At 40.8% G+C, this 27,971-nt stretch overlaps 4 protein-coding genes and 1 long non-coding RNA gene across 6 annotated transcripts; 2 read left to right on the top strand and 3 right to left on the bottom strand.

Moving 5' to 3' along the window:
* The first annotated feature begins 499 nt into the window (after window positions 1-499).
* LOC121746818 (NHP2-like protein 1) lies at window positions 500-2,050 on the top strand. The gene is made up of 5 exons (XM_042140752.1): window positions 500-619; window positions 739-859; window positions 949-1,052; window positions 1,573-1,704; window positions 1,786-2,050. Exons 1-5 carry the CDS (start codon window positions 617-619, stop codon window positions 1,810-1,812), a joined length of 387 nt encoding a protein of 128 aa, XP_041996686.1. The 5' UTR covers window positions 500-616; the 3' UTR covers window positions 1,813-2,050.
* A 4,507-nt stretch (window positions 2,051-6,557) lies between these two features.
* LOC121746994 lies at window positions 6,558-8,151 on the top strand. The gene is made up of 5 exons (XM_042140966.1): window positions 6,558-6,777; window positions 6,880-7,085; window positions 7,350-7,638; window positions 7,722-7,799; window positions 7,881-8,151. Exons 2-5 carry the CDS (start codon window positions 6,898-6,900, stop codon window positions 7,929-7,931), a joined length of 606 nt encoding a protein of 201 aa, XP_041996900.1. The 5' UTR covers window positions 6,558-6,777; window positions 6,880-6,897; the 3' UTR covers window positions 7,932-8,151.
* Window positions 8,152-19,084: 10,933 nt separating this feature from the next.
* Window positions 19,085-22,114, bottom strand: LOC121746438. Of its 2 annotated transcripts, none has more exons than XM_042140267.1 (7): window positions 21,639-22,112; window positions 21,153-21,239; window positions 20,819-21,076; window positions 20,497-20,661; window positions 20,359-20,412; window positions 20,132-20,278; window positions 19,085-19,649 (listed from the first exon to the last, which is right to left on the bottom strand). In XM_042140267.1, the coding sequence occupies exons 1-7, from the start codon at window positions 21,807-21,809 to the stop codon at window positions 19,272-19,274; spliced, it is 1,260 nt and encodes a 419-aa protein (XP_041996201.1). In that variant the 5' UTR covers window positions 21,810-22,112; the 3' UTR covers window positions 19,085-19,271. The 2 variants fall into 2 exon arrangements, with proteins under 2 accessions (XP_041996201.1, XP_041996203.1); XM_042140269.1 differs by lacking the exon at window positions 19,085-19,649 and adding an exon at window positions 19,693-19,939 and having other exon boundaries at window positions 21,639-22,114.
* A 2,965-nt stretch (window positions 22,115-25,079) lies between these two features.
* On the bottom strand, window positions 25,080-26,790 carry LOC121748646. Its single transcript, XR_006039504.1, has 2 exons — window positions 25,820-26,790; window positions 25,080-25,737 (listed from the first exon to the last, which is right to left on the bottom strand). It is a non-coding gene; the product is annotated as an uncharacterized LOC121748646 (long non-coding RNA).
* A 13-nt stretch (window positions 26,791-26,803) lies between these two features.
* LOC121748042 lies at window positions 26,804-27,151 on the bottom strand. Its single transcript, XM_042142262.1, has one exon. The coding sequence runs from the start codon at window positions 27,149-27,151 to the stop codon at window positions 26,804-26,806; it is 348 nt and encodes a 115-aa protein (XP_041998196.1).
* Between the last annotated feature and the right edge of the window lie 820 nt (window positions 27,152-27,971).

Below are 27,971 nucleotides of genomic sequence, written 5' to 3'. Positions count from 1 at the left end.
GCCAAGAACTTTGGACATGGTCAATATTTTTTTATCCTTACTTCCAAGCCCATTTATAGAAAATCAAATGAAATTAAATCTATATATTTTAAAATAACCATAAAATTTGGAATAGAGAGTATGTTGACCATATAATAAATGCTAATCATTTCTCAATAAATTAGTAATAGAGTTTTCCGAGTCGGGTGGGGTCAGACAACCTCGTACTCCACCCGAATCTGTTATTGGTGTTCGATCATCACGACTATGAGGAGGTCGATCTCGTATTTAATCTGAATCTGCCATTGGATTTGAACTACCAGGAATGTTTCTCCTCTACTAATGGACACGATTACAAGGATAGGAGGAACCATTATTGATCCCTTAAAAAAAGATGAATCGAATTAATATAGGAGCAAAGTATAATAAATTTAAGAAGTTGAACAAATATGGGCTTTATACATGCATATAAACATGTTTGATTTCGGGCCGAGGCCCATTTCAATTATATAATCTTCTTATACCCTCGCCCTAAGCCCTAATTCATTTCAGCGCACTCTCAAAATCCTACTATAAATCTTCTGTTGAATCCTTTGCGCTCAAAATCGGTGCAGTTTGAGAGCTATCCGCTATCATCATGGTATAATTCATTCATACTTTGTTTTCGGCTTCTCAATTTTGAGTTTCATGTTTACACAGTCGGTTATTTTAGCTGGACTTTTTATGGTTGCTCAACTCGGTGTGTGTGTTTCTGTGTAGACTGCTGAAGCTGTGAATCCGAAAGCGTACCCGTTGGCGGATAGCCAGCTCTCCATGACAATTCTCGATTTGGTTCAGCAAGCTGCCAATTACAAGCAGCTCAAAAAGGGTGCTAACGAAGGTAGGGTGGTTTTATACGTTTTTTTTGGGGATTTGGTGTTGCTTGAATGCTGAGTTGTTTTGGAAATGTGGTGATTGATTGATTTGCAGCAACAAAGACTCTGAACAGAGGGATTTCTGAGTTCGTTGTGATGGCTGCTGATACTGAGCCCCTTGAGATTCTTCTTCATCTTCCACTTCTCGCTGAAGATAAGGTATTTAGTTGTGTTGGCTTAGTAAAATGTAATTGTTCCATTATTCTGTGGAGAGAGGCATTGAGTTTGCTCAAGTGCTGAGCTTTTGATATTATATGTGTAGTTATAAAGATTAATTTTGATTTTCTTGTGTTTAGATTATTCTTATCTTCACACTTTGACTTATTGGTTGATTTATTCTTTTGTAGCATCATTTTAGCTTGCTGGTTATAGTCTATGAGTTGAATCATCTGAATGTAGTAGGATATTTGTTTGCTCGTATGTTGAACTATGTACCAAAATAATTTGGAAATGTTTCTCCAGTTTGAATGATGTGCCTAACACACAATTGTAATGCGTATTAGGTTGTTTTTATTTAGCATTATGCTTGCTATATAGTACTAACTTAGTTGCTAATGATGATATTGTATCCAAAGGACAATGTATAACTGATAGTTTTGAGTGCACTTTCTTGATGTAGTTGATCATAGTAGTTTCTGGCGAATGACTAAACAAACTGATATGCACTATATGATTGCAGAATGTGCCGTATGTGTTTGTTCCATCCAAGCAAGCTCTTGGTCGGGCGTGTGGAGTCACCAGACCAGTGATTGCCTGTTCTGTGACAAGCAACGAGGGAAGTCAGTTGAAATCTCAAATCCAGCAACTGAAGGTGATTTGTGAATACTTTTATACGAACATTTGTAGTTATTTGACAAGATATTAATTCATCTATGATTTGTTTGTGATGCAGGACGCCATCGAGAAGCTCCTGATCTGATTGTGTAAAGCCTTTTTCCAGCATGATGGGCCTCTGGAGCAACTCTGAGGCTTTGACTGAGTGAGTTCGGGATCGTCTCACTGTCATTTTGCTTATCTCTTGGACCTGTCTGTAACCGTATTTATACTTAGTTATGTACTATTAGCACATGAGACTGATCAGAGCTTTTTTTAGTTTACTTGTTATGAGGATTGCCTTTTGATACCGAGTGAAATTTTTGCCTTGTGGATTTCTGCTATTCCATATCTCTTTCTCTCTCTCCTTTTCATAATTGAAATCTGGAATAAAAACCAGTTGTTTTATGGGACATGTGGTAGTTGGAATAAGATATGATTAGATTATGTTGTTGTTTGTTACCTTGTCATAATCATGCTAGATAATTGCAGGTGGGCTGTCATTTGGGTTGGAACATGGTTATACTTATCACTAAATTTAGTTGGTATTTTTTGATCCTGAAAAGCTGCCCACTAAATAAAATCTCTTTTTATCACTTCACATCCAACCGTTGAGTCGTTATTATAGTGCTAATTGTATAAAGTCACTTCTATTTCTTTTTTTTTTGTTTATAACATGACTTTTAAAGGATGGCACCACATTTATGTTGCACTTTTTATAGTTAACATATTTATTGAAATCAAATTGAAATAATGAGTGGTTTTTTTATTTCTTAAAGGCTCGTCCATGTGTGTGTTTTCGATTGATTTAATTGATCGTAAACAGACCAATATTGTTAATAATGCAACATGTTTGTTCAATTTGATAGTAAATAGACCAATATTGTAAATAATTGCATGGTGCAAGTATTGTAACTTTTAAAACGATTAAAGTGGTGTTAGTAACTTATTATACACTTCACCTCATAATTTACCTCTCTCTCTTACACAAACTCACCCAGCTTGGAACCTCACCAAGACACCAACCATTTTTTTTACGTATAAGTTAATAATTAATATGTATTTGTTTAAATAAAAATGGAAATTTATATTGCGTGTTACGCTAAAAAAATCTTATTGAAGGAAGAATATTGTTGTAGTACTTATATTAGTAGGGAGCCAGCCAAATATTGAGAGTGTCAAGATTCAAAGATTAATACTTCATCATTATTCAAAAAATACTATATTAAAATTAAATGCTCAACCAAATCCCACATCAATACAATGAAAATAAGATATAGCATGAAAATAATGGAGTATGAAATTATTTCAAGATTTAATCAAGCGATCATTAGAAGAGAAGAGCAAAAGCCATAGCCACGATGGATGCCAAGCAAGCCGGGATGGCGGCTACTGGGGCGGCCGAGGTGGGTGCCGGAGCTGGAGCTTCAGCCGCAGAGGCGCCGTTGACGGCGGAGAGCGCCACCAATACAACGAGCATGTATGCAACAACCATCATTTTCGTGGCCTCCATTTCAATGTATTTAGAAAATTGTGATATATAAAAATGCACACACACAAAGGTATATTTATGTGTGTGTGTGTGTGTGTTTAGGGGTTTGTGAGGAGGAGATTGGTGTTGGGATGAAGCTAATTGTGGGGGTTTATATACAGCTCAAAAAATGGCCAGCTATGTTCATTCACACCATAAATATATTTTTTAGAATAAATAATACTATATGTGGCATTGTAACAAATAATAATATTTCCTCACTTATAGCTTTATTAGTTAGTCTTTTAAGAAATTTGAAAGATGAATATACAGATCTTTAGCAATGACGTTCGAAAATGTCTTTATTTGTGTGTTTATATTTATAATAATGAATAGAGACAAAATGCTAGTTTTAAAAAAAATATTAATATTCCAATTGATGAATATAATTCGGCCAAAAATGGAAGATACTAACAGCTGTTTCCGCTTATTAATGCTAAAAAAACACATAACTTAAAGCTGGCGTTATACCATTGTTTTGTTCTTTTCTATTTTGCATTTTCGACTAATTTAAAATTCACTATTATTAAACAAGTAGTATTAGACTACATGCTTTTGCTTGTGCACCTAATGGCTAATGCCGCTGTTTTAATTGTCATCTTCTGTTTGAACCCACATTGATTAGTTTATTTGTTGTAAATGTTTTTCCTTTTTTAGTATGATGTCAGTAACATTCATTTTCACTTACTTCTTTCATCGTTTAAAATACAGTAATTTATTTATCATTTTGATATGTTTACAAAAATTAGTTTTCCTTAATCTATCAACCTATTTATCATTTCTACCGCATGATTCACAATTTTCTCCACTCAGAATACATATTTAATACTTCTTCTGTTCCGCTGAAGATGAACCACTTTCTTTTTTTTATTTGTTCAAACTAAAATGACACATTACTAAAAATGGAAACACATTTAATTCTGTTTTATTCTCTCTTTTATTCTACTTTCTCCACTTGACACATAAAATAAACCTGTATAAAATGAGAGATACTTACTTTTAAAATCTCTTTTTTCTTATATTCAAAGTTACATACTCCTCCTATATCGATTCCCCGTATTACTTTACACGAGTTTATTAAATTTATTCAGGCCCAAATAGTATGGGCCTTTGTTTAGAATCCAACACAGAAAAGCGTGAGTGTCACGTGACCCATATCTGCTTGACGTGGCAGATTTGGAGGGAAAGCTCATCCTACCGTCCATTTAATACCCAAAATGAAAATTGCAAAATCCAAACATTTTATTTTCTTGCAAAAGCCCCACAAATTAAAAAGATAAAAATTAGTAATCTACTGTACTAATTAATCTTTTAAATAAGCATACAGAAAGAGTAAGAGCATCTCCAATGGTGGCGAGCGGACAGGCTAGCCGATTCCCAGCGCTGGCCGGCCCGCTCGCCGAACCATTAGAACCGGTGAGCGCCATTTCGGCGGAAAAATCGGCGACCCGACCCCGATTTTCGGGCTCTGGCCGGTCCGATCACCGGTCGGCTGGCCGCCATTGCAGGCTCCCGATCGACGAGCGATCGGCCAGCTCAATTATTATTATATTTTTTAATTTTCCGAAACACTATATATACTCGATTTGCACGTTATTTTCATTCGAACCACTTGTTTTAACGAGTTTTCTCTCCATCTTCATTTCTGTACAAGAGCAACAACGTGAAATGAGTAACGGGGGTGGTAGTAGTGGTGGTGATGCTGAGGAGTACGAACAACAAATGAACGAAGAGTTAGAGGCCTATACGTCCCGCGAGATAAACCAGTTGATACAAAGGGCCTTGCAGCCGGCGGTACCTCGACCTCCACCCGTTGTCAACCGACGAGCAGTGATTGATCGGGATCACGTAGTTGCACATCAGCGGCTATACGAAGATTACTTTGCGGAGGAGCCGCGGTTTGGGGCACCTCTTTTCAGACGGCGTTTTAGGATGCGTAGGGCAGTGTTTATGCGTATCGTTGATGCTTTGGAGCGTCGATATTTGTGTTTCCGATTCAGGTACGATACGACTGGCAGACCCGACCACACATCTATACAAAAGTGCACTGCGGCAATCAGGCAGTTGGCCTACGGAGGCGCGACAGACATGTTGGACGAGTACCTCCACATCAGTGAGACGACTGCCCTGGATTGTCTGAAGAATTTCTGTCATGGCGTCATTGAAATATTCCGTGATCAGTATCTTCGAAGCCCTACCCCTGAAGAGTGTCCGGATCTGATGCAGATGCACGAGGAAAAGCATGGGTTCCCCAGGATGTTGGGCAGCATGGATTGTATGCATTGGGAGTGGAAGAACTTCCCTGCTGCTAGGAAAGGATTCTACACGACCGACTACAAGGGAAAGAATCCCACGATGATCCTCGAGGACGTAGCTGATTACCGGTTGTGGATTTGACATGCATATTTTGGGGTAGCCGGGTCGAACAATGATATCAACGTCCTCAACTCGTCGCCTCTTTTCAACAAGCATTGCCAGGGTGTCGGTACAGCCATCAGTTTTATCGCCAACGGGAATCAGCATGATATGAGCTACTACTTGGCGGATGGAATATACCCTAGGTGGCCCGTCTTTGTGAAGACGATCAGATGCGCATCAGATGAGAGGAAGACCTACTTTGCGAAACAGCAGGAGTCGGCGAGCAAGGACGTGGAGCGCGCATTTGGTGTGCTCCAGTCTCGATGGGCGGCAATTAGGGGTCCAACGCGTTTGTGGCATGTCGACTACATTGCTGATATAATGTACGCCTGTATTATCCTGCATAACATGATTGTCGAAGATGAAGGTGTACAACTGACTAGTTGGGCTAATGACGATGCTAATGAAGCCAGCCCAAGCCATGGCGTGGCCTCCCCCAACGTACGAAGGGGGGTACCTCACGATGAAGTTGGCCGCCTCAAGGCACATGCCGACATGCGCCAAGTGGATGCTCATATTCGACTCTAAAAGGATTTAATTGAAGAGTTGTCGGCGCGGAGGACTACACGTCGTTAGATTTTTTTTAATTAATGTAATTTTTTTAATTTTACTATTATTATTGAATTTTCCCGTATCTGTGTCGTAAATTTAATTTCGTATTTTGTGTGATTGTTAATTATTTGTTTTTTATAATTTTGTTTATTATGGCTAGCCTATTGCTAGTCTATTGCTTGTCCTGATGATGTGGCAGGATGAGTTTGTGGCTAGCCTGACTGACCTATTACCATCGGAGATTTCTAAAAAATGAATTAAAACAAAATTTAGTCATGATAAACACAAAATTAATTGTTGCTAGGTACATAATTTTCGTTTTTCTTTATTTCTTCTGTAATTCAATTTTTGGGCTGCAACAAAAACTCCCTCATTCATTCAGTGAGTGAGAGTCCCTCTGTCTTCCTCTCACTGTCTCTCTCTAGACTTACATACGCTGCTGAAACAGATACTCCTATATTGCACTGTTTTTTCCTGCATGGGAATGAGATTTTGGTGATTGTATTTGTATCATTGTTAGATTTGGGGAAAATTTGCTACTTTTGAACAATCTTACCGGCAGATCTTGAGGTGGGTTTGACTTTTGCAGCCACATTTTGTTTGATTATGCGCATTTCTTGTGTTTACAAGTCAAGATCTCAATTCAACTTTTTGTGGTTTTTTTTTCCCCAGATTTTGCAGCATTTGGATATGGATAAGCTGCAGTGGGGGAAGAGGAAGAGGATGAGGTGTGTGAAAGTTAAGGACTCTCCTTTGAGCGGAAAATCAGACAGCGGCGGCGGCGGCGCTGTGGTGAAGAAGAAAATCACTTCTAGAGTTGTGGATAATAATTGCAGTAAAGATGGGAGTGTTCTTCCATCCCCACATCGTTCAACCAGGTAAAAATTGAATCTTTACATTTTTTTGAGGTTTTTTTCTTTGATGGAGTAATTGTTTTGTTTTTTATTGGAGCAAAATGGGATGAATTGGTGATGGAGAATTTATGGATTTGGGCTGTGGTTCTTGAATCTTTCTTTCTATCAAGTAGAATTGCTTAGGTGTTGTTGATGGTCTAGTTGAACTAAGAAGTATCTAGCCTTTTCTACATAGTTTTGTGAAAGTGGAGTGATCATTTTTTTCATAGTTGGTATATCTGTTTAAAGGGACTTAGGTGTGAGTCGATCTATAGCAAATGACACCCGAAAAGCTTTGGCATCCCTTTCGCCCGAGAAGGAAGACAGGTACTACACAACAAGGGGGTCTGGTGGATTTGATGATGCTACCAAGGCATTGTTCGTGGATCCAAAGGAGGAAAACAGGAAAGTCGTTTGGCCAAAGCTGCTGATTGCACTGTCGAGTAAAGAGAAGGAGGAAGATTTTATGGCAATGAAGGGTTGCAAACCGCCTCAAAGGCCCAAGAAAAGGGCTAAGTTGATCCAAAGAACCATTTTAGTGAGTCTTTGTCTTTACTTCCATCCATGTTTGATAGCAGCGTTTCTTGAAATTATAACATCGTCCCATTGCTTTTCTTGTAGTTGGTGAGCCCGGGAGCGTGGTTAACAGACTTGTGCCAGGAGAGGTATGAAGTGAGAGAGAAGAAGACTTCTAAGAAGGTATTTGAAACATGCGTTCTTGATTTTCTAAGTCATTTTTTGTAAGTATTCCATGATGAATTGGGATTTGATTTATTGCAGAAACCAAGAGGTTTGAAAGGTATGGGAACTGTGGAGAGTGATTCAGAGTAAGGGGATTTTTGGATTAATTTTTTTGAGAATGCAGACAGATTAAAAGCCAGATGATATAGATGAATGTAAGGTTTTGGTAGGGAAGAAGAAGAAGAAGAAGAAGGCTTCAAACGCCTACACACTTTGTTGTGGCGATTGTATCTCTGCTTGTACTGCTCACACGAGCAAGACAGACAACATCTTATTTTTGGTATAAATTTTACGCTTTCTTGCTCATGAATCGTATTTGTGGCGTAGTTGGTGAAGCGATGATCTCATAGATTTTCTAACATTTAACACATGATGAATAAAAAGGGGATGGAATGTGGGGAAGTTTTGTAGATTTGATGAGTAATATTGAAGCTGAGCAATTAGCATTGTTGTGAGATTTATTCTTTCAACAGCAAAAGTGGTGAGACCTGCCGCCAATGTAAAGTCTCTTCCTTTGGTTTCATTCACACAAGCTAAGTTTGAAGCTTGGTTTGTAACAAGGGCACGTAGAGAAGAACATTTTTTTAGTCATGAGATCGTTATTCTATCAACTAGTTTAATACCGAGTATTTTTTTAATATAAATTATAATTGTCTATACAAAGATTATATTTTGGTAAACTTTGATAAATAGTAATACGTTATTGAGTAATAGATTAGGCCCAATTTCAGTTTAAATAATACTACTACTAGTATTTTGGTATAGAAACATGTTAGCTTCTGGATTCTTCTATGTATTTATAGCAGCATATCTTCCAAATGGCCCATTTCTCATATTGGGTTAGGCTCACTTATTATGATTTATTTGAAGTGATTTTGTAACCTACCATTTAATTAAAATTTGTAGGGAAACATAACTAAAAAAGAAATATCCATATATAAGGGAAACTATATGATATTTTCCCAAGTCCTTTCCAAAAATGTAACTTACATAGTATATCTCAACTAAACAATGTAACATAAATGTCTACTGTACTCGCATTTCTAAATCTCTAAAAAAAATAATGTGTTCAATAATATTACACACCTAGATGTTGTAACTTGTATGAAGACAAGGAAAAATAAAAGGGTTTCGATAAAGTTGAGGCTTTGTTGATATAGACATATAATGCATAAGAGAGAGTATGAGTTTAATAGTTAGTTGGTAGAATGACGATCTAATAACTGAGGTATAGAGTATGTATCTTTATTTAAACCAAATGATATTACCAACAAGCATATGATTTCTAAAAGGTGCATTTTCACAAGAATACACACTCAATGATAAAATGTCATCTTTGCTCAAATACATAGTATAAGATTCATCCTTCACCACTCAAATTAAAAAAGAAAAGTGTTACACACCCACTCTCATGACCTAAGCCAAGGGCAATATACAAAAACTTATGTTAACAAGTTTATTTCACCAATATTACTTTCATAAATGCTATGCATATGAAAAGTGAAAACTATCAAAGCTTACAGAATGACAATGCACCAAGAATCCCAAAGCTCACAAAAGTAGTGTACATTTTTTTCTTATCAAATCCCTCACATGAAGATCTCATCCATACTCCCTTAAATGCCCTTTTTTTAAATTGTCAAATTCGCAGTGGGTTCTGCAAAAATTTGATAAATTCAAAAATTTGAGACCCCACCAACATTAAGTCCCAATGTGACATGTCCAACCCAAATTTTTTTTAAAAAAAAAGTGAAAACAAGGCAATATTAGTACAAGTATCCCATCACACCCTCTCAAGTTCAATGTGTGACATGTTTGGTAAGAAAAGGACTGATTTTCCCTCTCTTCACTTCACATGGGAATTTATCATTGATTAGAGCATCTCCAATGGCGGCGACTGGCGAGCGGGCCGGCTAGCCGAAATGGCGCTTGCCGGTCCACTCGCCGAACCATTGGAACCGGCGAGCGCCATTTCGGCTAAAAAATCGGCGAGCTCTGGCCGATTCGCGAGCGCTCGCCGATGCGCTCGCCGGTCTGCTTGCCGCCATTGCAGACTCATGACCGGCGAGCAATCGGCGAGCGAATTTAATGTTTTTTTTTTAAATTTTCAAAACACTATATATACGCGATTTGCAATTAGGGGTTCAACGCGTTTGTGGCATATCGACTGCATTGCTGATATAATGTACGTCTGTATTACCATGCACAACATGATTGTCGAAGATGAAGGTGTATGACTGACTAGTTGGGCCAACGACGATAATGAAGCCGGTCCAAGCCACGACATAGCCGCCCCCAACGTACGAAATGGGGTCCCGCACGATGAAGCCGGCCTCCTCCAAGCACATGCCTACATGCGCCAAACAGATGCTCATATTCGACTCCAAAAGGATTTAATTGAAGAGTTGTGGGCGCGGAGGATTGCATGGCGTTAGTTTTTTTTTTAATTATGTAATATTTTAAAATGTACTTTTTTTAAAATTTAAATAAAATAATTGAATTTTCCCGTATCTGTGTCGTAAATTTAATTCCGTATTTTGTGTGATTGTCAATTATTTGTTTTATATAATTAGGGGTGATATGGCTAAGCTATTGCTGGGCTATTTGTTTATCCTGATGATGTGGCAGGAGGATTTTTAGTACTGATGATTGATGATTCGGCGAATTTTCGATGATGATAAATGCTCGTAAAAATAAATCACGACACAGAGAATTTAACGTGGTTCGATTTACTGAGGTAAATCTACGTCCACGGGGAGAAATGGGGGCAGGTTTGTATTGCTTGATCTGCGAAATACAGCTTACAACACAGACTTGCTATATGATTGTTTCTCTAGAGAGATTCTCACCCTTTTCTACCAGATCTAAGTTCTATTTATACATTGAACTAAGATCGTGGCTTACATCATCACTCTAGGTCGTGGATGTCGTGTAGGTCATGGCCTAAGATCGTGGCCTGAGTTGACGCCACGTGGTAGTGGGTGTGTTGGAAGTTGTGGAAATCCTGCATGGGTCCACTAACTCCTTGTTCGGTCGAATACTGAGACCGAACTGCTTTGGTTGCCGATCTGAGAGTAGAGCTTGATGCCGACCTGAGAGCAGAGCTTGATTGGTTGGCTTTTACCGAGCTGTAGGCTGAGGCCGAACTCTTTGGTAATGCCGAACTCATCCGAACTCTTTGGTCATGCCGAACTCATACTCTTCCTTGGGCTTCGGGCTGATGGGCCGTCATTGCTGTTGGGCTTGTTTAGTCCGTACCCCATCACTACCCCCCCCGAAAGACGAAGTGAATCACTTCGGCGAAGCGAGTCACTTCGGCATTCTGGATAAAGGTACGGGGGAGGCTGACGTCAGGGGACGTGCCTTGCATGTGACTGCATTAAATGCGACAGTAAAATCCGGCCGTTGAATCCTGAAAAGGTGGGATTCGAAACGGTGCGACGATTTTGAAATCTTCGCCGAATCTGATAAATATGCTCTTTCTTCCTCATTTGAACACCTTTGCTGTTGCGTCTTCTATACTCTCTCTTTCTCGAGAAATTTTCTTCCGCTTTCAAGAGCTTCTTCAGACTTTCTTCACTTTCAAAAAGTAAGAAAAATGTCTTCTTCTTCTTCTTCGGTGTCGGGTAGCGGTAGGAAAGGGGATAAGGGGTCTTCTAGCCGGAAAGAATCCGGGGAGAAGACCGTAGAGTATTTTCACAGTATCTTGAGTAAGGATACTGTGATATCCCTTCACGAGAAATATTTTTTACCTGGGGGGAAGGTGGTGGTTCCCGACGATGATCATAGGGCTAACGACCCGCCGGAGGGTTATGCCACCGTTTACGAAGCCTGCTTAGAATGCGGGCTTCGTTTTCCTCTTCCCCCACCTTTTGTAGAGCTTCTTGATTTTTTTCAACTCCCTTTAGGTCAGGTGACTCCGAACTCTTGGAGGCACTTATCGGCTTTTGCTGCCGAACTGCGTAGGCTAGATAAGGATCTGTCTCTGAGGGCAATCCTTAATTTTTTCCAGTTTAAAAGGAAGGGATCTTGGTTTTACTTGATCCCCTTACAGCCTTTTAGGGCCTTCTGCAAAACCAAGTGGCCGAAATGGCAAAACCGTTTCTTTTTTTATAATAGGACTTCGGCTCCGGGCTTTCCTTGGAGAAGGCCGAAGTCCGTGATTCCCCATCCTCGGTTAGAACCGTTGGCCGAGCTCGAGGGCGAGCTCAATAAGATTCCTATGATTAGGAAACAGTATTCGGAAACTGAGCTCGTCAAGGGCGACCTCGTGTTCAATATCTCGTCTTCGGACGAAGAGGCCGAGGGTGAGGATTTCTCTTTATCTTTATGCTCTACTGCTTTAACGAAGAAAACTAACCTTGTTTTCTTGCTTTTTGGCAGTGTTCATGCTGAATAAGGCTATCCGAAAGTCCTCCGAGCTTGAGGAGCCGGAGAAAGAGAAGGCTACCAGCTCGGCGCCTGATGCCGAGAAGAATCCGAAGAGGCAAAAGACTTCTTCGGGTCCAAAGAAGCCGGAGTCGACTTCGGCAAGTAGGAAGGGGAATACCCAGAAGCCCCCGAGAGCGCCAGAGAAAGACGTGGTCTTGGCGCCTCCTTCGGAGCATATCTGTGAGCCATTTTTATGGCCCACGGACTTCGCCGAGGTGAATTGTCTTCTTGATTCTTTGGCTTGGCTTCTGTCCTGTATTTTTGGTGCCCTCTGTTGACTTTTTTCCTTATCCATTTTCAGAGGAACGATATGCTCTCCAAGCTCGTCGCCGTCGAGCTCTCCAAAGCGTCCAACGACTATGCTGAGATGCAGAGGAAGTTGGCGGCTGCTTGTCACCGGGCCGAGCAGGCTGAGGCAAACTTTGAGAAAGCCAGAGCTGCTAGGATTTCGGCCCAGGATGAAGCTCAGTTTGCCAAAAACCAGCTCGTCATCCAGCGAGAGCAGACGAAACGGAGTGATGCTGCCGCCGTGGTTGCCCAAGGAGAGGGTCTCCGTGTTTACACGGAGAAACTCTTTTTGAGCAGCCAGTTCTCGGCCTTTGTCGGTAGTCTGGTAAGGCTAATTGCCGATAAGGGCGAGCAGGGGGCCGACGTCGTGCTGCCTCTGTACAGCCGAGAGATAGCAGCTCGGCTTCAGAATCTGCCGCTCCTTGAGGAGCTCGCTTCATCTTCGGTCCTGCTTTCTGCAGACCGAGTCCGGAGTTGTCGAGCTGATCGGGACGAGAACCTGGAGGCTATCTTTGCCTCCGTGGGACCCGTTTCACCCGCTTCGACTTACAACGGAGAGGGTGAGGCCGGGCCGCTGGAGCGGGAGGCCGAAGTCGATCAGGCCGGGCATCCGGAGAAGGAGGCCGATCAGGAGGCGGAGGCGAGGCCGGCAGGAGGCGAGGCCGAGGCTGAGGTAGCCCAGGAGAAGGAAGCTGTACCAGACCGAGGAGCCGGAGACGAAGCAGGCGGAGTATGATTTCGTCTCCCTTCTCTTAGTCTAGTTTCTTCCTTGTAAAATGGCCTTGAAGCCCTAGTGTAAAAAATTTTGGCATCTCTCTTTATCTTTATGCTCTACTGCTTTAACGAAGAAAACTAACCTTGTTTTCTTGCTTTTTGGCAGTGTTCATGCTGAATAAGGCTATCCGAAAGTCCTCCGAGCTTGAGGAGCCGGAGAAAGAGAAGGCTACCAGCTCGGCGCCTGATGCCGAGAAGAATCCGAAGAGGCAAAAGACTTCTTCGGGTCCAAAGAAGCCGGAGTCGACTTCGGCAAGTAGGAAGGGGAATACCCAGAAGCCCCCGAGAGCGCCAGAGAAAGACGTGGTCTTGGCGCCTCCTTCGGAGCATATCTGTGAGCCATTTTTATGGCCCACGGACTTCGCCGAGGTGAATTGTCTTCTTGATTCTTTGGCTTGGCTTCTGTCCTGTATTTTTGGTGCCCTCTGTTGACTTTTTTCCTTATCCATTTTCAGAGGAACGATATGCTCTCCAAGCTCGTCGCCGTCGAGCTCTCCAAAGCGTCCAACGACTATGCTGAGATGCAGAGGAAGTTGGCGGCTGCTTGTCACCGGGCCGAGCAGGCTGAGGCAAACTTTGAGAAAGCCAGAGCTGCTAGGATTTCGGCCCAGGATGAAGCTCAGTTTGCCAAAAACCAGCTCGTCATCCAGCGAGAGCAGACGAAACGGAGTGATGCTGCCGCCGTGGTTGCCCAAGGAGAGGGTCTCCGTGTTTACACGGAGAAACTCTTTTTGAGCAGCCAGTTCTCGGCCTTTGTCGGTAGTCTGGTAAGGCTAATTGCCGATAAGGGCGAGCAGGGGGCCGACGTCGTGCTGCCTCTGTACAGCCGAGAGATAGCAGCTCGGCTTCAGAATCTGCCGCTCCTTGAGGAGCTCGCTTCATCTTCGGTCCTGCTTTCTGCAGACCGAGTCCGGAGTTGTCGAGCTGATCGGGACGAGAACCTGGAGGCTATCTTTGCCTCCGTGGGACCCGTTTCACCCGCTTCGACTTACAACGGAGAGGGTGAGGCCGGGCCGCTGGAGCGGGAGGCCGAAGTCGATCAGGCCGGGCATCCGGAGAAGGAGGCCGATCAGGAGGCGGAGGCGAGGCCGGCAGGAGGCGAGGCCGAGGCTGAGGTAGCCCAGGAGAAGGAAGCTGTACCAGACCGAGGAGCCGGAGACGAAGCAGGCGGAGTATGATTTCGTCTCCCTTCTCTTAGTCTAGTTTCTTCCTTGTAAAATGGCCTTGAAGCCCTAGTGTAAAAAATTTTCCTTGTGAATGAAAAATTCTCTACATTTGTCTTCGTATAGCTTTTCGTACTCGCCTTTATTCCTGTTGTATTTTACTATCTGCTCGGTATAGCTGCCGAACTGATATAGCTGCTTTGTACCCAAGGAGATGGAGATACTTCACTGGAAACGGCTGTACTCTTCGGCTTTGGACGAAGCTGAGAGAAGAGCTATAGCCGATCAGACGAAGAACGACGAGCTTCTGGCTCGTTTAGTGAAGCTGGAGGCCGATATCAAGGACTTAGAGTCCGATAAGAAAGATCTGGAGGCCGAGCTGAATACGGCCATTGCTGAGAGGACTGCGTATGAGGATTACATCCGTGTGCGCGGGGGAATGACCATATCAGAGGTTCAGGAACGAGTTGACGAACTGTGGGAGGAGTATAATGTACTCCGGAGGAACAATGCGCTGGAGAGCTCGGCTTGCCAACAAGTCGTGAAATCATTGCGGCGCTGGGCTTCTCGGTATGACATTGTTCTTGCCCGGCGTCCCTCAATTGAGAGATTCCTCCGGCATATCGCGCCAACAGATGCTCGCACTCCAGATCAAACCTCTGGTTCCCTTGTTCAAAATTCTACTCCCAGCCAACAACGAACTCCGGAACAGCCGGAAACGTCAAGACGAGAACGGGCTCAGGAGCAACCGGAATCGTCAAGACGGGGACGGACTGAAATTCGCCGAGGAGTTGTGACTATGAGCGAGCAAGATCAGCAGATGCTTATTGCAGAGACTCTTCATCGCCGAGGTGTTAGGACTTCTCGGGCTCGGGGAAGAGGCGTTGGGTCGAGGATAGCATCTCGTCGACCTGCTTATTCTTCATCTGCTCGGAACAACCGAACTCGGCTTCCAGAGGATTTTGCAGATAGGTGGCTTAACTTCAGCAACCCTGGACAGTAGAATAGTCCTTTGTAATAGCGTAACGCCATTTTGTAGGGTAGCGGAGTTGTATGCCGAACAAGATTTGATAAATGAAATTTTGTTTTCGCTTCTAACACTGTATTTACAGCTTAGCGAAAAAATTTCATCGTACTTGTCCTCGGTCTTATGAAGTAAACTTCTTTGACCGGACTTGGTCCTTGGTCTGATGAAATAAACATCTTTGACCGGACTCGTCTTTGGTCTGATGAAATAAACATCTTTGACCGGACTCGTCTTTGGTCTGATGAAATAAACATCTTTGACCGGACTCGTCTTTGGTCTGATGAAATAAACATCTTTGACCGGACTTGTCTTTGGTCTGATGAAATAAACATCTTTTGACCGGACTTGTCTATGGTCTGATGAAATAAACATCTTTTGACCGGACTTGTCTATGGTCTGATGAAATAAACATCTTTGACCGGACTTGTCTTTGGTCTGATGAAATAAACATCTTTTGACCGGACTCGTCTTTGGTCTGTTCTAATTTGGCGATTTTTGTCGCTGGGATCGAACTTTCCCTTGTCCTAATTCGGCGAGTTTTATCGCGTGGATCGGACTTTCCCAGTTAACCGAAGTGGTCTTATGCAGTAAACCTCTTTGACTAGACATGGTCGTCCTCGGTCTTATGAGGTAAACTGCTTTGACCGAACTTGGTCGTCCTAATTCGGCGAGTTTTATCGCGTGGATTGGACTTTCCCTTGTCCTAATTCAGGCAAGTTTTATCGCGAGAATCGGACTTTTGTTGCAGTTCGTTTCAGACGAAGTGCTTGATTCTTAAGCAGAATTGTGGTCTTGTATCCTCTTTAGAAGCTTTGACACACAATCGTGGGCTTGTTGCAGCTCGTTTCAGACGAACTGCTTGTTTAAGCTGAATTGTGGTCTTGTATCCTCTTTAGAAGCTTTGACGCACAATCGTGGGCTTGTTGCAGCTCGTTTCGGACGAACCGCTTGTTTAAGCTGAATTGTGGTCTTGTATCTTCTGTAGAAGCTTTGACTCACGATCGTTTAGCTTGTATATGTTCTAAGAAGGGGATCAGCCTTCGAAGAACAAGATACCTCAGTAACATTTGTAAGAGACGACACGCACATAGACAAGGCATATAGACAAATAAAAAGCACATAGAGACGAACAAAAACCAAGCAAACCAAAGAAAGCACATTGACCGGACTGTCTCTTACAAATGGAACTTTTTGAGGTTGGAAACGTACCATGTTCGGGGTACTTGTGCTCTTGACACGTGAGTCAATTTGTAAGACCCTTTGCCGAGGACTTCTGACACCCGATATGGAACTTCCCATGTGGGTTCGAGTTCGCCCAGCTTTTCTGCTCGGCTTACTTCGTTGTTTCTCAAGATGAGATCTCCCACTTGAAATTGCAGCTTTTTCACCCTTTGGTTATAATACCGGGCTACTTGCTCCTTGTACTTGGCTGCTTTTATGCAGGCCAATTCTCTTCTTTCTTCGGCCAGATGTAGTTCGGCTCTTAGTCCGTCACCATTCATTTCTGAGGAGAAATTGAGTTCGGGGACTGGATATGCCGATCTCAACCGAATCACGGCTTCAGTGCCGTACACCATCGAGTTCGGCTCCGGTGTGACTTCGGCCATTTCGCCGGCCTCTGATTCCGGCTGCTGTGATTGCTATGCTTGATGGTGCCGAACTGATTGCTCGGCACTTTTAAGCGCAATCTGCGAACACACTTGCTCTTTTTCGATCACCTCGGATGACCGCTATCTCTCCTTTAGTGGAGAAGGTGTTCGGCGAGGATGCCTCTGATCGCTATGACCGGGCTTCTTTTTGTCTTCTCTGGATGAGCTGTCTAAAGACCGTTTTCGACGGTCTGCCTCATCGGCACGAGAAAACTTGTCCGCAATGTCCCACATCTCTTGAGCTGTTTGCGGACCGCACTCCACGAGCTTTCTGTAGAGAGCTCCGGGCAGGATTCCATTTTGGAATGCCGAAATGACAAGTAGATCATTGAGATTATCTACTTGTAGGCATTCCTTGTGGAATCTCGTCATAAAATCGCTGATCTTTTCGTCGCGACCTTGACGTATAGAAAGCAGCTGAGCCGAAGTGATCCGGGCTTCCGCTTTCTGAAAGAACCTCCTGTGGAAAGCATCCATTAGATCTCGGTAGGATCTAATGCTGCCTTGGGGGAGGCTATCGAACCACCTTCTTGCGTTCCCGATAAGCAGCTCGGGAAACAGCTTGCACATGTGGACCTCGTTGAGACCCTGGTTCGCCATGTTATATTGATAGCGTCCCAAGAAATCATGAGGATCCACGAGTCCGTCATAGGTTATCGACGGAGTTCGGTAGTTCTGTGGTAGGGAAGTTCGGGTAATATCGTCCGAGAACGGAGTCCTCAATGCTCCGTACATGGCGAACCCGACATTTCTTCGGTATGGAGGAGATGGAGTTCTCCTGTGATTCCGGTACCGAGGATTCTTTCTTCTGGAAGACACGACACTACTGCGGTAGTGACTGTCTCGTATGGAGGGAGAGAGAGAATCCGCCGTTTTCGCCTCTGGCTGCTTTTGGCTTCTCTGCAGGAAGGTTAAGAATTCCTCCTGCTTTTCAGCCAAAAACAGCTTGACAGCCCCGTTCAAATCGGGCTGCTGGGAAGACTCGGTGTGACGGCTTTTGGAGCGGCTTGTTCCTCCGCCATGAGAACTGGTGGTGGATTTATCCCTAGGCTGTTTTCCAGACCTATGGGATGGATTGGCTTCCTCCTGGTTCTCACGGGCAGGAATACGGGTACTCTGCGATCTGGTATGCATTTTTTGGGTGGAAAAAATGGATCAAAAATTCGCTTTATCACAAATTTTGTTCTCTGCTTCCCACGGACGGCGCCAGTGATGATTCGGCGAATTTTCGATGATGATAAATGCTCGTAAAAATAAATCACGACACAGAGAATTTAACGTGGTTCGATTTACTGAGGTAAATCTACGTCCACGGGGAGAAATGGGGGCAGGTTTGTATTGCTTGATCTGCGAAATACAGCTTACAACACAGACTTGCTATATGATTGTTTCTCTAGAGAGATTCTCACCCTTTTCTACCAGATCTAAGTTCTATTTATACATTGAACTAAGATCGTGGCTTACATCATCACTCTAGGTCGTGGATGTCGTGTAGGTCATGGCCTAAGATCGTGGCCTGAGTTGACGCCACGTGGTAGTGGGTGTGTTGGAAGTTGTGGAAATCCTGCATGGGTCCACTAACTCCTTGTTCGGTCGAATACTGAGACCGAACTGCTTTGGTTGCCGATCTGAGAGTAGAGCTTGATGCCGACCTGAGAGCAGAGCTTGATTGGTTGGCTTTTACCGAGCTGTAGGCTGAGGCCGAACTCTTTGGTAATGCCGAACTCATCCGAACTCTTTGGTCATGCCGAACTCATACTCTTCCTTGGGCTTCGGGCTGATGGGCCGTCATTGCTGTTGGGCTTGTTTAGTCCGTACCCCATCAATGATGTAGCAGGAGGAGTTTATGGCTGAGCTATTGCTGGACGAATGCCACTGGAGATGCCCTTAATGGTTTCTCAAGAAATGTTGTTTTCATGGCAAGAAAGAAAGCTCCATTCAACTGATTAATGGACAACATTTTCATGAAAAGGAAAAGGGTCAAAAATTCCCTGCTACATAGGTTACATTTACTGAGCAAACCTAACAAAACTAGAAATATAAGTTGTTACATAGATTTTGATTATACAGATTGTGACTGATTCTCAGTCAAATTTGTTCAAGGGCAGTTGGGGTTCCTGCCTGGGCCTCCATAGTAGAAGTAATGGCCCCAATCCTCATTGTTGCCTGTCTGAACATCATAGCAGTTGGATTGCTCAGTGAAGGTGCCTAATTCTTTGGGGGATTTAAGATTGTTGGTGCTGTCCACAACATGTATGTTCCTGAAGTAGCTTGCTTTGCCGAACCCTTCTTCTGGGAAGCGCCCACTGCCCATTTGGGTCGCGGTGTGCTGCCCTTCTGGCTCAGAGTTCACCACCTCCCCGCCCCACTCAATCATGGAAGCACTGTCTGCTAGGTAGGAGAACAAGAAAGACGGCCAGTATCCTAGCACGTAGTCGTTCCCAAACTGCATCCACCAGTGTCCCTCTTTCGGATCCTGTAGTAGAAATCAAGAACATCAAGCCTCATTGCAAGATTGAATCTTTGTAAAATGCAACTTGGTAAATCTGGATTAAAGAAACTTGCAAGATTCTAAGCATCTTTTAGTGCTCATGCTTTTTCATAAAGTAGGTGTTATTATATTATACAAAGGTCATAACTTTATAGAAGAGAGATAATTATGATTAAATTATGTCAGTGGGCATCACATAAGTAAGCAAAGTCAGCAGTAATGGAGTGAATTTGAATTCTGCCTTCCAAACAAGACCAATGTCCCTCTTTCGGATCCTAGAACGTCGTAGAAATCAAGAACATCAAGCATCATTGCAATAATCTTTGCATAATGCAGCTTAGTAAATCGAGGTTAATGAAACTTGCCAGATTCTAAGCATCTTTTAGTGACCATGCTTTTTTCAAAAAGTGGGTGTTTATAAAAGTGAGATAACTGTGATTAAACTATGGAGTGAATTTCGATTCTACCTTCCAAACAAGAATGCTAATATCATACTGTGAATTCCTGAATGCTGAAACTGGAGAGATGCTGGCCCCCATTGCTATCTCGCTATTGACTTGAATGAAGCCTGAGCATAGAAGGTTGTAGCAGCCCGTTGCTTGATACGCGTCGCTCTGCATTTAAAAACTCAAGCTTTACATAACAATTGTGCTATAATCATTCTTGATATACAGAGAGAAATGTGCGTGCTTACTGTCCAGTAAGTGAAAAGCCTCGTGTTGTTGTCACCATAGAGATCAGGGCTGACCTGAAACACCAACGTGAAATCGGTTAACACCACCATGTACTAACATGTTATGATTCTATGTGATTATTGAAAGTTTTTCCGAACCTGCCAACCAGCTTCAATGCTGTTGAGATCTTCACCAAAAGAACCTCCCAACACCCAAATCTGAGACAAGCTGAACTCATTAGGCTGCTGAATCTTAGGCTCCCACACATTGATCGTTGCCTTTGCACCATAATACTTGTCTCCTTCAACATACGCTATCGCGTGCTGGTCAAAATATTTACACAACACAGCAGATTACTCTCCAAAACGAGAACCAACCCATTAAAATGCAACAAATGACTTCACAAAAAGAGAAGTGAATCCATCAAAAAACAACACACGAGTTATCAAGATTGAATCTTTATACGTTCTTCCCAGATACCTGATGACCGCTTTGGTTGATGAGGTCAGGATCAGCAGACCTCGGCTTGTGAATGCTTCTGTGCTTTTTCTTTCCATATCTCTTAACAGAGCTTGCCCTCAACACATCCTCTTCCTTTGTTCTTCTAATCGGGATCGAGCCCTCGGAGCATTTTCCATTCATATGAAACAGCTGAGTCATACGATTGCTCTTCTCTTTAGGACCTTTGGACACCTTGTTGTCATCAAAGAGCCCTTCTGGATGGTAACTAGGCCTTGTCTGAAAGAAAAAACAAAGAATCATGTACACAGTTATAGTACTACCAAGAATATGGAGTAGTATTTTGCAACAGAACCTGAATTTTGTGGTCTTTGAGAAAGGGATGATCAAATGCTGGCTGTTGAGAGATGGGGACACAGTCAATGATATCACCATCCGGGCTCTGTTCAATCACAATATCTTCAGCAAATGGCAATCACCACAATAATAGAATATCGAGTATTACAAAAAGAAATACTAGTATCTCTTATTGAGCTAAAATAGCCTGAGAGAGAGGGAGAGAGAGGAGATAACAGAAAAGATTCAACGACATAAACTCATTAATGGCACAAACCAGTGAAGGCCCATCAACATTTATCAACTGATGATGAATTTGAGATGGAAAACAAAAATAATCATTCTGAAAAGTTATAAAGATGGAATACTACTGTAAAACTCATTAAGTAATTCTACATACACACTGAAGAAGAAAAACTGAAGTTCCATTTTCTGCCAGCAAAAAGATAAAGTAAAATAAAGTCTTAAAAAATAGAGATTAAAAAAATTTTGAATCCACAGTTACCTCAATGGTCTTAATGGGAGATTTATTCAGCCTTTTCAAATGCTTCTCAACCTGAAGCTTCTGCCTCGAGACAGAAGGCCTCGCGGCGCAAGATAGCGAGATCAGGACAGCTAAGCACGCCAAGAACAACGCCATTCTCCGATGCCCATTCCTATAATGGGCACCCTCCATCTCAGCTATCAACCAACCCACCAAAACCCAGATGGAATAGCTCAAAAAGACTCAATCTTTTCGCAAGGGTCAGCCAAAGATTCGATGTCACCGGCCCACCATCACCGTTACACACAGAAAAAAGGAAAGAAAGTGGAGAAATGTAGCTTCTGCTTATCCTACGCACCTCCCTTTCGCCCTCAACTTTCTCTGCTGAGAGCAACTCTTCCTCTTCTCCCCCTCTCCCCCCAAGTCTCTCTCACTTTATGTGTTCTCCCTTTCTCTCCCTCCTCTTCAATGGAGTTCTTCGAAAAATCCAATTCAACTGCAGAGATGTCTGTGTTTTTATTCGAGATTTTTATAAGCCTTTTTTGGGATTAATTTTTTTTACATTTTGGCCTTTTTATCCTGTGAATTTCCATTTTTGCCCCTTGAATTTGAAATTGGTAGTGTTTTTTTTACTACTAATTACGCTCATTTTTTAATTTCTAATTTACCACATTGAAACATGTAGAAATTAATTAAAAGTATAATTAATTAATTTAACAGATATAAATGATGCGTAATTTATTGATTAGATTTTGAAAAAAAGTGATTATAAAAATGATTAAAATATTGGTCAATAATTGGACATGTATGCTAATAATGATAAACTTCTAAATAAAAAAGAATTCGTTGTATTAGTATCCTCATGATATCTTTTTCATTGATTTGTGGCATTTAATGAAAATTTTTATTTAATATTTGCTGCCCAATTTAGATTTTATTGTATAAAGATTACCATTCTCATTTTGCTTTAATTTTCATTTAAATAGAGATAAGATCAAGCTAGGTTGTTGGCCTTTGCTTGGAAGATTAATAATGAGTAACATGAAGTAGGTTATGATTCCATTAATATATATTGGTGCCTTAAAATTAATAAATGAATTACAGAGTTAACTTAACCTTAGGGCAATGATTAAATAGTACAAGATTCAAGAAATTAATTATGACTTTCTTATCGTAGTCTCAATATTAATATACATATAACTGTAGTAAAATAAATTATTATTATTTATTTAATTCACATTCAACAGTATTGTGATTTTGACCCATCAATAATGCAATTCCTCATCAATGTATTTCATATTCACGTGATATGTTCTTATTCACTTGTTCGTATACACAACACGTGGGTTCTATTTCATATTTTTATTACTCCATTTCATGACAATATTTTCTGTAAATAAAATAAATATTTACAAAAAATACAAACCTTTTTGTTCCTGACTTTCATACAAAATAAATTGACGTAATGCTTCTGGGACCGAATACATAAATAAAACAATAAAATTTATATTTATATTTATATTAATAAATTAAAAAAAATAGATATTCACTGTGCTACTTATTTTATTTGTTAATTTTAAGTAGAGTAAATTTAGTGCTGGACAGCTGAGAGACAAGGGTCAGCATTAATTTGTTATTACTCTAGTAAATAGTAATCCTAATATTTGGTCACAGCTACATTTTCCAAAATACTACTCCTATATATTATGATTAAATTAGCATGGAAAATTAATTCGGCATTTAGTCATAAACTTGGACAATTCCCTTGTCAAACGTAGCTAGCTAGTATTAATTAATTTTGGCATAATAATTGAGAGTTTGAATAAGAGGTAAAACCGGGCCCGAACGTCAGGTTTTGGGCCTAGCCCGCCCACCCGTGAGCCCGTACTGTACTCACTGGACCCTACCGTACTGTTCAATCAGAATCCTATGGACCTATGCCAAATCTAATTCAATTTTGTTATTATTGCTAGTATTTAATTTATTTATATTTGTTACAAATTTTATGGTCATAGATATTTCTTTATGTAGTAAATGAAAAAAAATAGGATTATATTGTTCTATTGTATTCGTCTTATAGTTCAGTAGTGATGCGATGTCAGGGAAGTATCAAGACATTTTGCATATAATTTATCACATACATAATTATGTTTGTATAATTTGCAAAATAATTCCAAAAATATTCCGCATGGCTTTCTTAAAATAATCAAAATACAAGTTTATTGGATTCCTAATCCTAGTATCTGATACAGACAAATCACAATTCTTGAAAACTCCCCTCTTTCTTGTTTCATGTCACTCTAAATCGTGATTTAATAATAATTATAAATATAAATAGGGATACTTCAAAACTTCGATATTCTAAATCTCCAATACTGATAGAAATGTTGGATTTTCGAACGCAATTAATGAGATTTTGGATTTTTAACCACACAATGACTATTATCGTTTTATTAATTTTATTTTTATATAAAAAAGGTAAAAATAACGAATCACAGTAGGCACTTGATTATATTTGATCCATATTTTAACCGGTCCCAATTTTTATATCTTTCGAATAATAGTTCACTTTATTACAAATTGACAAATTGCAGGAACGTGATACAAAAAATTATGTAACAATCAAAATCACACCATATTTTGTGATAGCAACTGTGCAGGGGCTGTTTTCTTACAACTGCGGCTTATTAAACGAAAATCAATAAGAGTAATTCTTTATTTATTCATAGTAATAATTCATACTCTCAACCTATTAATTACTTTGTGTTTATTTAGAATGAGGAATATAATGAGCAATGATAACACAGACTGTATATTTTAGTGAAATTTGGAAAGTTAGGTTCCACTTTTTATTTATATTCTCCGTGATTTTCTTCTCCATGATTGATGCCATGCAAAAAAGAAAAATTATTATAAATATTAGTATCAAATTTCACCCCTTTAACCACCACTTTTCTCCATGATTGTGGCCTTTTTTTCTTTTGAAAATGCAAGCGAATCAAATCATTAAAATTTAACCACTTTCCCAAATTCTTTCCAATCAATGATGGTGGCTCGCTCTAATATTATTTAGTAGAATTAACAGATTATATATTAAAGTGGAAATTGATTATCATTTATTTGTTAGGTAATTTAAAAAAGGACGTGGGTCCAAAGATTTAAATGTAGAGAAATTTTATCTAGTCCAAAAGTAGTTATGGCTTTAGCACTAAAAGATGTCTCAAATTTTATTTTATTGAGATATAAAGATTAATATATACAAATACATGGATGGCCAAAGGCAGAAAGACATAAAAAGCTAAAAACTTTATAGTTTTAGTACACAAAAATAGCAATTCTTTCTAAAACATTAATGCATGAAAAAGTAGTTACGGAAGATGTCTTAAACTTTCTTTTATTGAGATATAAAAATCATATATTAAAAACAAATACATGAAGAGCAAAAGGCAAAAGCCATCAAAAAGCTAAAAACTTTATATTTTTAACACACTTAAAAAATAGCTAAAACATTAATGAATGAAAAATATATATATTGACAATATTGGAAATGGTGTGGAGCAACATGCTCGTTTTAAAGGCATTTGGCGTGAGGTGCCAATAATTATAGTGCATTGTGGGGATATGCATTCCACGATGCTCAACTTCATTTCGATGATTGAGGACGTCCGACAGTATAGACCCCTTATTCTTCAATGCTTCTTGTTTAAGGCGAAGAATGCTCGTTGTTCAATTTTTATGCTCCCCTTGTACCACCCTCGGCTCCGGCTTGCTTTGACTCGAGCCGGTGGGCAGGGGTCCACGTGTGAATGTTTCTTAGGTCAGTTGACCTTGGTACATTTCCATCCATCATAATTATACTTGGAAACATAAATTTGATGATACAGACTCTACAACACAAGTTTAAGCTGGCTTTCTCCCAAATTTGGTGCCTTAGCATCTGTCGTTCCCAGCTCGTTCAAGACACACACGCTGGTGAAGCGCGATCAAGCATGATATGCATACATGGCAAGTTTGGGAAATCAAAATAAACAAGTTCTTGTGTTAACATATTACCATGTACCTGGCCTGCTGCAGCCATAAACCGAAGGATGCGAGCATAGCCCATCCGCTGATGTTAAGCCTGCACGAACGTGTCATTAGAAGGAGCAAAGATGGGATGGAACGAACAAAAACAAGAGAGGGGAAGAGAGACTATACCATACCAGATAGAAAGAGCATGACATAACTGATCTCTGTATTTCCCATGTTTCCAAGACAACCATGCAAAAACGAAGCAACGAGAATATATTGAAATATGTCGAAAATTCTAGAAAAGCATGACATAATTCATCTAACCAGACCATCAACACCAGAAGCAGATGATATTGCATAAACTCTCATCTTGAATTCCTCAAATCAAAAACCAATTTCCTGAAACTAGTGTACCTCAAACCTCCCATCATCAAAACAGTGGTGGCATCGTGTGTGAATTCTCTTCCATTCTTAACAATGGTTTCTATATTGTTCCTTTTGAGAAAACCCCCAACAAGAACATTAGACAAACAACCATTGTTTACCATAGATGTGAACAAATTCTTAGCCTCCTCTGTCTGCCCTTCTTTGCAAGTTGGAACTTTTTTACCTTTGCATAATCCCTTAATGAGGACATTATATGTTACACAGTCGGCAACCGTGTCTTCTTCTTCTTCTTCCATGGTGCACAGCATAGAAAATGCATCATCAACACGGCCAGCATTACACAAATGGAAGCACATTCATCAGACCCTTAAATCCTTTGCAAGTTGAAACCTTTTCTCACTGCATAATCCCTTTCTGATTGCAGTATTCAAGGTGTAGTCATTTACACGAGCATTTCGTCGAACAGATGAGAGGCAGTACTAAACAATGAGTGAAGCAATGACAGAAATGAAGAATTGGAGTTACTTTCTTGTTGGATGAAAAATACTACTACTAGTATTGATTTATGACTCAATAGAATAAATTTAAAGCAAAATTCATGAAATTTTAATCTAATTTCTCTTCACACTCACAAAATAATTAGCTGAAAGCTTAAAAAAATCCACTCTCAATCTATTAGTTTTTGAGTTCACTAGTTAGATTCATGATACAGTTTCCCAAAAAGGGGAAAACGAAATGAAAAAAAAAGGGAAAAGTGCAAAACACAACCAATTTACAAGATGTCTAATCTAATCAGAATTGGAAGAAGAGTGGTAACCGCCAGTGTTTTGGTGGTTGCAGTAAAGGCAATAGTGATAGTCGTGATTTCCGGAAGAAGAGGGTCCGCCGGCATCATCGTAATCGGAATCATCATCGCTTGTGTAGGAAGCCTCGTAGTGGTGGCGGTGGGGGTAGGGAGAGACGCAGAGGTAGGTCCAGACGTAGAGAGCCCAGCGGCCGAGCTGCTGCAGAGGGAAACACAGCACCAAATCGACCATCTCATCGCTGCTAATCCGCTCCGGCAAACACGCCAGCTGCTGCCACACCTCCGCCGATCTGTTCGCCGTTGAAATTAACAACACGCTGTTGAAAGGCATCTCTCTCTACATGTGTCTAGATTATTCGGTTTTGAGGTGATTTTTTCTGCTGATTTGTGGTGTGTTGGTTAAGACTTGTTTGTTTGGACTTTGGAAAATAAACATGAAATGAAATGGCCAATCAAGGAGTTTGATAGTGGGCCAATTATTGAATTAATAATGGGGCGTCCAAACATTACTTGCTCATTGATTATAATTATGTGTATAATAATGAATAGTATTATAAGAAGAGGAGTACGGATGTGAGTGTTGTGCTCTTGCCTAAGGACATAGAGTAAAGGTGGGTCCGGGCCCACATCCATGCTCGTTGGCAAGAACACGGATGAGGATGCTCGTAGATTAAGTAGGTTTCCAAATATTGGATAGTGTAAATAGTGTTAGTGGATAGTAGGCTCCAGATCATTAGTAGTGTAGTGCAATTATATAAGTTGTAACTAAAATGATGTGTAGGGGTAATGTATTGTTACGCTATTCCAAAATTAGAAAATTCATACTCCCTCCGCTTCAAGGTAGATGTCACACTTGAGGATTGACACGGGATTTTAGGAGGTGTTGTTTTGTGCGTTAAGTGGAAAGAGAAAATAATATATTTATATTAATGTGAGAGAGAATTTTTTCCAAAAAAGGAAATGTGACATCTTTTGTGGGACAAACTAAAAAGGAAAGTGTGACATCTATTATGTGACGGAGGGAGTAGTTTTCAAGGACGGGCTAATAAGGAAATAGTTAATATTTTTCAGGGAAAAGAAATATATATATTTTATAATAAAATATGAGTGAAATAAGTTAGTGGAATGTATAGCCTACTTACCATTTATAG

This window comes from Salvia splendens, chromosome 9, assembly GCF_004379255.2.
Source record: "Salvia splendens isolate huo1 chromosome 9, SspV2, whole genome shotgun sequence".
NCBI classification, from domain to species: domain Eukaryota; kingdom Viridiplantae; phylum Streptophyta; class Magnoliopsida; order Lamiales; family Lamiaceae; genus Salvia; species Salvia splendens.
Note: the sequence above shows the minus strand (reverse complement) of the source record. Positions and strands in the feature narration are given on the sequence as shown.

What these genes read in the sequence shown, in the direction of transcription:
- LOC121746818 (XM_042140752.1), top strand. An exon ending in CACTTCTCGCTGAAGATAAG is followed by an intron (nt 1,053 to 1,572) that starts GTATTTAGTTGT and finishes ATATGATTGCAG; the next exon opens with AATGTGCCGTATGTGTTTGT. An exon ending in CTCAAATCCAGCAACTGAAG is followed by an intron (nt 1,705 to 1,785) that starts GTGATTTGTGAA and finishes TTTGTGATGCAG; the next exon opens with GACGCCATCGAGAAGCTCCT.
- LOC121746994 (XM_042140966.1), top strand. Translation starts at nt 6,898, where the DNA reads ATGGATAAGCTGCAGTGGGGGAAGAGGAAGAGGATGAGGTGTGTGAAA. An exon ending in TCCCCACATCGTTCAACCAG is followed by an intron (nt 7,086 to 7,349) that starts GTAAAAATTGAA and finishes ATCTGTTTAAAG; the next exon opens with GGACTTAGGTGTGAGTCGAT. An exon ending in TGATCCAAAGAACCATTTTA is followed by an intron (nt 7,639 to 7,721) that starts GTGAGTCTTTGT and finishes CTTTTCTTGTAG; the next exon opens with TTGGTGAGCCCGGGAGCGTG.
- LOC121746438 (XM_042140267.1), bottom strand. Translation starts at nt 21,809, where the DNA reads ATGGAGGGTGCCCATTATAGGAATGGGCATCGGAGAATGGCGTTGTTC. An exon ending in GCATTGAAGCTGGTTGGCAG is followed by an intron (nt 20,413 to 20,496) that starts GTTCGGAAAAAC and finishes TTGGTGTTTCAG; the next exon opens with GTCAGCCCTGATCTCTATGG. An exon ending in TTAGCATTCTTGTTTGGAAG is followed by an intron (nt 19,650 to 20,131) that starts GTAGAATCGAAA and finishes TTTCTACTACAG; the next exon opens with GATCCGAAAGAGGGACACTG.
- LOC121748042 (XM_042142262.1), bottom strand. Translation starts at nt 27,151, where the DNA reads ATGCCTTTCAACAGCGTGTTGTTAATTTCAACGGCGAACAGATCGGCG.